The following is a 10,240-nucleotide window of genomic DNA, read 5'->3' as shown; positions in this document are numbered from 1 at the left end:
TAATAAAATATATCGTTTCCCTTCAAACATTTATTCTATAACAATTTATTTTTAATCATTATAATATTATTACCTAATATGACACTAGTATTATCGCAATACATTTTTACAATAATAAATAAGCTTGGTAATCCTTTAGTGTAATAAATATTTGCCTCAGAATATATGTACTAAAAATCGTACGGTTTATTCTTCAGCATCTTTCCCAGTGATAGTTAGAGGTAACATTGTTTTAGTGTCCATTATCTCCGTTTCATAATTCTTATTTGCTTCTTTTTTATTAATGTAATATAATTCTATGCTTTGCAATGTCTTATTATTAGTTTCTGGTACGTATTTCCAAACATGAAACAAGGAAATACTTAGCAAAATGGCATACGTCAAAAGTAATCCGTGTACAGATAAGTACAGTATTAAATAAGGTGCAATTTTTATTGTTGTAAAGTAAAAGATACAGATGAATAGAATATACAAAGAATTCAAAAACCCCCTGTGCCTTAAAGGAATTATTTCTGTCGCTAAACAAAACGGTACACAGTATAATCCAAAACTTGAAAACATCATACAAAAAGTTAAAAAAATTAAGCATAGTAAGGAATCATTTGATATAACGCCTAAAGTTTGTAAATAAGAAACAGTAGAGGAGCCTACTAAAAATATTGAGGAACCAATACCTCCTGCTAACAGAACTGATTTGTTATCAAAGTATTTTAAAAATAACGGGCATGCAATGTTTCCTATGATAACAAAAATATCTATAAAAACAGTACCTAAAAAAGCCGTGTCCCCATCTATTGTTACTTTTTCTATGAGATTAATAGCATACACAATTACAGTCAAGTTACCACTAAAATAATAACAGGATATAAGTATTAGTATATGAAGTGTTGGTAAGTAAAAATCTCGTCGAAACACATTTGTCCAAATGTCAGTGATAGATTTTTTAGAATATCTCGATTGATTGCCAGATGTTCTTGAGGAAAGAAAGACCCTTTGACTGTTTAAAAGCTCGTTCATCTCTCTTTGTGCTTCTTCATCCTTTCCTCGAAGCCAAATAAAAGATTTTTTACTTTCTTCAAACTTGCCAACGTAGGCCAACCAAAAAGGTGATTCAGGCCAAATAAAACTTAATAAATATGCAACTAAAATGGGTCCACTTAAGTAAATGCACAATGTCTTATATGTAAAAATCCATCCTAACACATGCACTAGTGTGATACCAATAACTTGAGCGATTCCATACAGAGCTAAAGTTTTATTTCGAAATTTAGGACTCGTCATTTCACTCAGAGTTGTAAACGTTATGACTGTCATAGACTTACTTCCGACACCTTGAAATAGCTCACCGATAATAATAACTAAGCTACTTTTTGCAAAGTATATTATGACGCAACCGATTATCATGAGCAAGGAAATCAAACGAAACCCAAATTTTCTTCCGTACTTTTGCATTAGGTGCGGTATAAATATGCCAGCTACTCCTGCCATCCCTGGAACTGCAGCTGAAAATACCGAACGGCTTCAATTATATGCATGTAATATGAGTAAGGTAAAACGTTGACTAAAAAGTTGAATAAAACTAAATTAAGTAAATTAGTACTGTTCTAATACTGAATTAACGCTCAAAAGTATGTTAAAGTAACAAACAAGCAAAATTTTATTTTTGTTATAAATTTAATTTTATAGCAAAATTCATATTACCTATCCATGATTCCGTATGAAAATCTACTTTTATGAGGCTATCGCTTTGTTTGAATTGTTGGAGTAAGATGCTCGGGAACCCGATCACACCTCCACATGTAACCACAGCTAGTTGCGCTGAAGTTACAACGAACAACTAGAAATAAAAAAGTTGTGTAATCTTCTGCGTATTTTAATTTTGTTACAAATTAATATAAAGTTGCCTAATTTTATATTAATTAGGTTATAAATTATAATAATTTTTTTTTGTGACCTATTGTTGACTTCAATTATTGCTTAAGATGACAATTAGAATCATAAAATATTTGTTATCTTTATCTTGTTATATTATTATGACCATCTGCTTTGTTGTCAATTTCAAATAAACTTTTTACCAACCGGTGACGAAATAAAGAAGATAAAAAAAAACAATTCAACTACTGACAAATATAATATAGTCACACATACCGTAAGACATAAATTAATAATACTTTAAATATCTAAAGAGACAAAATTCGTGAGTTTGTACTATTTATAAGTATGAGTTTATATAAAACATTACTGAAAAAAAACATAATAATAATAAATTATCTCACCTGCCTCAAAAACGGATATTTCATTTTTTTAGATTCGATTGTCTAATGACGAAATACAATGGAAAATATAAAATTCCTCGTTACACGTAATATAAGTGTAAGACCACTTTGAACTGTCGTAGAAACTAGCTTACATTTTGTTCAAAAATAACCAGTCCTTTGTGTAACATATTTGATAACACGAACATACACATATGTGTATTAGGTACGTCTGAGTGTTATTTGAGTAAAAATATTTTTGCAATTATTATTGTATATGCCCTAAGTGAAGAAGCACATGTACAAAATTTTACTTCCAAAGATATAAACTAACTTAGTGACCTTTCTGAAGAATAGTTTTGAACAATATTTTTTTAATTCAACAGTTTTACATATTCTATAACCGAAGCTAGATGTTAAAATACTCTGTTTAAGATTTTAAGACAATCTTATTATTGAAGTTGAGTTGCGCACTACCGACAAAAACTATTCAAATAGCCTTGGAGAAAGATTTCCGGTTTCTGTGAACATTGATTTCTATGCACTTCACCTTTAATTTGGGCAATTCATAAATCCACCAAAAAACTGTGATTAAGTCTAGAAATGTGTAATTTAAACAAAGTAAGCATGCTATACGAGCTGCTCGATTTATTATCGTTGGTTGGCCAGAAAGTACAACTATAACTTAACTATAACGTAACTTCAGTTTCATTAACAGATGTAAGTACTTTTGCCGATGCTGTGAATTCACATATCAACTTAGAACGAGTTGTAGCTCAGGTAACAGCATAAGTGGGATTTTTTTCACTGAGCGAGCAAATATCACTTACAGGGAAGGAGAAGGAAGCAGGGGAGAATTATTTCTCATCAAAAGTTTTACCCATGATCTACAACGCCCCCATAAAAAGGGAGTCTGTAGGTTTTTATTGCAAAATCAAGGCCGGTTATATGTTGGTTAGACCCCCCTTCTTTGAAAATGGCTTTGGATAATTATTACGCCTCAGGTTTTTTAGCTCATTCGTCGTTCGTAAAACAAAAAACAATGTTATACAATTTTCTAAACTACCTATATATAAAAAAGTTTACATTAATTACTAGCCCGATAATGCACTACTAAGGTGACTATGAAGAATTACTTTCGAACCTGTTTTATATTATCTTTGAATTTATTTTACAATATCACTTGTTTAAATATTCTCTTGATTAAATTTGTTGAACACATTTCAACGACAGTATAATTACTGACAACGTTCCGATAATTATAAATATGTAGAGTATGATATTTTGTTAGTTTTTAATACAACAGAATAATATTTATTATTATGAGACTTTTGGTTAACATGATTATTTTTAAAGTTATCCAGATAAAGACAAAAATATTAACTTTGATTCAAGATTTAGTATATATAGATTTACACACATGAAAAAAATCCATTTTTTTTCTCTTATAAAATAATCTGTATATAGGTAACATAGTTATGCTTCTAAAATAAGTCTTACCACAAAAGAATGTATATTTAAATCACTCATTAAGACACGTTCATCTCCATAATGACGTATCATCGACAGTTGACTTTACTCTTGGTGTCTCCAAATGAAAAACTCTCTAGGCATAACACTCAATTCGGGGATTTAATTCTAGTAACGATACACACAGTTGTGAAGAATATTAAACTCTTCAATTTGTTTTCATTACTGTTTGATCCTTGCTTTTAAATAAATATTTGCTAATTCTTATATGTTATCAGTGAAGTATGGAATGAGGTTCGAATTTGTATAATTTTAACAACTTTAACTACGTTAAGTACATTTCGATACAATGTTTCTGAATGTAAGATAGAAATTATAATTTAAAAGAAAATAAAATACATAAGATTTTATTGATCATGACTGCAGTTACTATAAATAATTATCTTTTTAAAATTTTAACAATATGATGGACAGATGCAGTAATAAATATAAAATATGAATTATAATTGAGTCTTTCCAAATAAAATAGCCGCGTGTTTCAAACGTTGGTGAGTCGAGTACGTAATTAGGTAAATCTAGACAGAGGCTCTATCTCCTAACAATGCCTTTGATTAGTAGATTACAAGCCAGAGCGCTTTCAGAAACTATTTCCTCTTGCTAGGTATTCTACTTGCCTGCCCGCTATGCTAAGCTGTTCATCGATAGCAATCATAGTTTTGGGTATTTTAGCAGATATATATTTCTCTTATTATCTTTAAAATAGATCTTCCTGCTCGTTGTACGAATTTGAAATCCATCCTTCACGATAATTTTCAATAATGAGTCCCGAAATTTAAAATTTAGAGTAATATAATGATACAATTTAGCTCGTTCAAGCTGCCATCAAATGGTATAAACCCCACATCTTCTGGGAATAGAAAATTCTTTTTAGTTTTCAGATTTATTAGTGTAGTGAAAAAAATGACTTATTTTAATGCTGTTGTTGTATTTCACTAAGACACAATAAATTGTGTCGTCCAAGGAGATGGATGATCACAAACACTTATATTATTAGTGGTTCGAATTGAACGGACGTTGTCGATTATATTATTGAGACTAACGTCTATTGGGGATATGGTGTTCCGTTATAAAAAGTAGTTCCTAAATAATAGTTCACGGTACAGAGGAACAGAGATAAGATGTCTCACGGAAATTCAACGCTTTTAAGTAACATTAGCCATTTTATTTAAACCTAATGGCTTCTACGAAATAACTCCAACATGGTAGCACTCGATGAGAAAAGTGTGCATTTAGATGAGGTGTTGAAAAAATTTGGTGCTATTAATCGCTATCACGTTCAAGCGATTATTTTGATCAGTTTTGCTTTTTTCAACAATGGCATGCATTGCATTAATTACGTTATAGTTGCAGAGGAAACACCATACAGGTAAAATTGTTTAATAAAAAATAATATACAATTTCAAGAACACATTAGTTAAAATAAATGGGAATTGACAAAAGGAATATGAAACAGTCAGTGTGTGATAATTTACAAGCATTATTAATAAATGTAGTATTAGTTTTGTATTAGAACAGTTATATTATGAAACATTTAACTGACAACTAAATTATTTATTGTTTAAACATTTAGTTTGTAAGACGATATATATATAGTAAAGTTTATGAACAATTTTGTATTTTTTAAGTAAACTAAGTCCTTTGAAGCTAAAGGAGTTTAAATGAACTTTATCTGTTTTAGATGCAAAATAGAACCGTGTGAAATGCAAAGCAATGTTTTCGAGTCTTCGTGGTACAATTTCAGTGTTCCGCCAGACTCACGAGGATGTAAGAGATACCGATTCGATCTCAAAGAATGTGATCCATTCAGCTTCAACACATCAATTGTAGAAACTTGTGATGAATGGGTTTACAAGAAAAACGATAGCTTTGTCGCCGAGGTATTATTTTATTCGCATTGGAAAGCTTTTATATTAGGCTCTTCTTGTATTGTTAAATCTTTATGTTCTTATATAATATACATTGATATATATTTTTTATTAATGCACAATTTAAGACTTTTTATTCAATTATAATTTCATCCTATAACAAAGGATATTTCTTCTCAAGATGCCTTTTAATAATATCGGAACTAGAAAAGTTTAATACAAACCATAAAAATAATGAACGTTAAATTTTAATTTTCTGGAAGAAACATTTTCTATTCTTTTAATTTAAAATCCATTCTTTTGTTAGTTTCAGTTAGCGTGTCAGAATTGGAAGAGAACTTTTGTTGGAACCGTTCATAGTATTGGACTCATGTGTGGATTATTTTTTCAAGGACAGCTATCCGATAAGTATGTATTGAAAGCAACGTATTTGGTTATTATAATTTTGTTATTAAGGAAAATTCTGTATTTATTTTTGATAATTACCACCATTGATTCTAATTTTATAGTTTCTATAGTGTTAAATAAATATTTTTCACTCCGAAATTAGAACTGTGTCTGAGGATGGACATCGAAATTTAATTTGATTAAACTTGTATGAGTCGAGATTTTGTCTCAGCATACGTATAGCTTCCCTTAAAAGTTTTTAAGTTATTAATTTAATTAACTCTGTACGCTCATTTTCAGGATTGGACGGAAAGCCGCAACAGTAATATCAGGTTTAGCTGCCGGAGTGCTAGGCATTGCAAAGAGTTTTTCAAATACCTATACATTATACGTAATTTTAGAGTGGCTCGAAGCCACTATAGGAGATAACTGTTCACCTGCTTTTATTTTAGGTAAAACATTTTTTTGTCATTACATGTAGGACGGATAAAGGAAAAACTAATCAGAATTTTTTTATTGTTTTAGCCGTTGAACTGGTTCACAGCGATTACAGATTGCACCAACAAATATTTTTGTGCGTCATTGCTGCCATGGGTGGAGTAACATTTGCCATTGCAGCATATTTAGTGCCATACTGGAGAGACTTTGTTCGAGTTATTTACGCTCCAGCTTTCCTGTACATCATAATATATTTCATCATGGATGAGAGCGTGCGATGGTTATTAAGTAAAGGAAAGAGGAAACAAGCAACAAAGTTATTATTAAAAATGGCGAAGATAAATAAAATCTCTCTGGATAGAAAAATGCTTCTTAATATACAGTGTGAAGAGGGGACAAAGAATTCTGCCTTGAGGGAGACATTCCGATCAAGGATTGTTGCGAAACGATTTTTAATATGTTTATTATGGTGGACTTCTTGTACGTTCATCTGTTTTGGCTTAATAGTGAATGTGGGGTCGCTCGCAGGGAACAAATATTTTAATTTTGCCATCATGTCCTTATCTGATATCCCAGCCAGTATTGCGATGTTTTATGTACTAAAACGATTTAGAAGGAAGAAGCCACTTCTTGTTTCATTTATAACAGCAGGACTCTTATGTTTAACTCAACCCTTCGTGCCGAAAAGTAATATTATTACTTATTTTTATTATTTTTATGCAAATTAACCTTAAATGTTTAAATTAACCTATAGTTTTCTTATATACTACGTGATTAATCATATATTTTTTATCTGATGACCAAAAGCAAAACTAATCGACAGTCATCTGTCAGTGATCACGGTTGCTGTGAAGTAACCGATACGTCAGGTAAAATTAACACAAGAAGTCGTATGTATATATGGAAACCATAGTTTCATAAAAATGTGTACTGGGAAAAATCTTTGATATAGTTAACTTTTCATTAAATGTAGAATTAAATTATCGTTTCCAGAATATGTATGGATGTCAACGGGCATGTACTTTCTGGGAAGATTTGTATCAACATTCACTTTCGGTACCGTATATATTTACACTTCGGAATTGTTTCCAACTTATTCGAGAAATTCTATGCACGCTTTGTGTTCAGCTATCGGCCGTATCGGATCCATTTTGGCGCCAATGACACCACTACTCGTAAGTGTAATTGCCACTACGTCGAATTAAACTTTATATTTTATAAATTTTATTTTATATGGATATTTGTTCTAAAATATTTTATTTTAGACTCAGTATATGGAAAGTCTTCCGACTTTGTTATTTGGGAGTATATCAATCGCTGCCGGTCTCACAACTTTACTGGTACCTGATTTGGATAATGAACCTCTACCTGATAATGTGCACCAAGCTGAAGCTATAGGTGTTACTCGTCTTAATGTTGAGAAGGTGAAAGAAGACAGTTGATTTACGACTATATGAAATTCGCTTTCTGTGAGGCTAAAAAAATATTTGGAATTATTTTGATAAGCACAATAAACGCCCGGTTTTTTCGCTTAGAAAATAATGTCTTGTTACTACAAAAAAAAATATGGAAATTACTTGTTCTTTAAAATATTGAAAGAAAGAAAATACTTAAATACAAAAAACAATATGATTGTTTGTTTTTAATAGCTAGTTTTGGTATTTTCTAAGGTATCCTTCCATTGCTATGAACAGAGTAAAAGCTTTATTCTGTTCATAGCGATCATAAAATTCATTTTAATATCCGAAGCAAATACACAACAGCGTTTTGTAATAAATCTACTTTCTCTGTTATTATCTCTACAATGCCTCCTACGTTTATTTAACGGCTTATTTTGATGAGAAGCAAGATGGCCGCCCATTAATTTTAAATGACTATCTTCCCCATTAAAACGTGAAAGACACGGAACATTCAAAATAATTAATTACACCTCGGGGATTACGAGCTCGCTGATATTTGAAAGGTTATTACACTTTTTGAAGACTCAATAAATCCTTATGATTTATAAATAATAAAGTACTGCAACGTTATGTTTAAAAAAACTATAATTTTGTACATTTCTTTCCTAACACCTCTAGCAGTATTGATTGTTTTCCTTCAGAAGATAATATCACACTGGGAGATGCTTTAATATATTTAGCTCAATTTAAATTTGACGTTTTGTATCAGATAACATCAAGTTATTATTCCATATATACATTACTACTTTTAAATTTTTTCGTCAATTCTCGCTCAAATATAGATTAAAATAATAAATTTAAGGTGATCAATTTTGTCTTCCAGCAGAAATGGTGCACATGAAATATATAATGATCCAAATTGTTTATAATTTTATTAGAGATATTGTCAGGAAGGTAGTAGTTTTGAATTTTTGAAAATGAGGATGACGCGATTATTTAATCATGGGATTTTTATACTGTTAATGCAAAACACAAGCTTAGTCCCAAGGAAAAACTGGTCGTTTATAAAAAAAAAAAAAAACTAAATAATATTCAGTCGCCAAAAGACGAAGACAAGAATATTTACACAAATGGATAATTTATTCCAACAAATTAACATCCCAAACAGATTTTGCGTTGCGATGTAAAATGCACGTTCCATCTTAACTCTTCATAGCGTCCCGAATAATGTTTAATTAAACGAAATTAATAATAACCGAGTAATCAGAGCTGGAGTCGGTGCGGAGGTAATTTGTTTGTATCGCATTACAACGTCATTAGTGCTTCATAAAAAGGCTTAGTGACAAAGGATGTATTTGCAGATATCTCATTTGGCATATTAAAAATGCTTAACATTGAATGAAACTTTTAAATTAAAATATTCGAGGCTTGAAAGGAACCACAATCATTGTTAATGTTACAAAAGAGTCACTGTTTATAGATATATTTAAATCATTAATTAGGCTTTTTTATTAGGTTTTATTTATTTCTTTATTATATATTATACATGAAGTCATTATTTATGAGTCAAATTGATTTTATTTATTGAATTAAGAATAAACTATTTGTTCCCATAAAGTTTCGTTAGAATTGAAAAATCTAATAATTTAAATGTTTTATATGCTATTTATATACGATGTGCTAAAAAGACTATATACAATTTTCTTGCATTAAAGTAAGTGACGTTTTTAAATAATACTTATTTGTCTATACATAACATTAAAATATAACGTTACGTACATGGATGATATATTATAAAAAATATTATTCGGACTTTTATCAAAGCAAATGATTTTTAGATTTTATTTTCTGTGCGCCTGTGCACGCTTAACTCAGCAACGGCTTTTTTGATGAAGATATTTTTCAATAATATAGTGAGGTAGGTTTCACTTAATATTTATAATTTCTTTCATATCAATCAGCTCTTAAATAAAATAATTTTAATTTAAAGTTAAGTCGAACATTTAATAAATTAATTTATTTATCTACGCATACATATTTTTTCTCGGTTCATTGCCTCGGACTTAAATATTGTTATATATAAAGTTTTGATTATAAAAGACATATAATTTGGAAAATGTTAGTAACCAATGTACGTTGAGCCAAGATCTATATACTTCATAACACGAAATAGGGATCAGCTTAGGCTTGACATTACTAGGTGTTCACAAAGAATTATTTGTAAAGCGAGTCGAGACAAGCGAAACTATCCTATAGATTTTAGATATTCGTACATTATATCTATTTAGGATATGTTGATTTGTTTTCAAGTAAGGTTACATTTTTAAAAGTACATCAATACGTCTTATAATTTGTAACGGAAAAA

General features: G+C 30.0%; 2 protein-coding genes across 2 annotated transcripts; one reads left to right on the top strand and one right to left on the bottom strand.

The window, feature by feature from the left end:
- On the bottom strand, positions 1–2,926 carry LOC116766224 (uncharacterized). Its single transcript, XM_032656007.2, has 3 exons — positions 2,277–2,926; positions 1,702–1,837; positions 1–1,502 (listed from the first exon to the last, which is right to left on the bottom strand). Exons 1-3 carry the CDS (start codon positions 2,298–2,300, stop codon positions 187–189), a joined length of 1,476 nt encoding a protein of 491 aa, XP_032511898.2. The 5' UTR covers positions 2,301–2,926; the 3' UTR covers positions 1–186.
- Positions 2,927–4,860: 1,934 nt separating this feature from the next.
- Positions 4,861–8,107, top strand: LOC116766223 (solute carrier family 22 member 3-like). The gene is made up of 7 exons (XM_032656006.2): positions 4,861–5,151; positions 5,464–5,662; positions 5,958–6,058; positions 6,338–6,489; positions 6,563–7,162; positions 7,469–7,650; positions 7,741–8,107. The coding sequence occupies exons 1-7, from the start codon at positions 4,985–4,987 to the stop codon at positions 7,915–7,917; spliced, it is 1,578 nt and encodes a 525-aa protein (XP_032511897.1). The 5' UTR covers positions 4,861–4,984; the 3' UTR covers positions 7,918–8,107.
- Positions 8,108–10,240: the final 2,133 nt, after the last annotated feature.

The sequence above is a fragment of the Danaus plexippus genome, chromosome 15, assembly GCF_018135715.1.
Source record: "Danaus plexippus chromosome 15, MEX_DaPlex, whole genome shotgun sequence".
NCBI lineage: Eukaryota > Metazoa > Arthropoda > Insecta > Lepidoptera > Nymphalidae > Danaus > Danaus plexippus.
The sequence above is the reverse complement of the archived record's forward strand: the minus strand, read 5'-3'. Positions and strand labels throughout refer to the sequence as shown.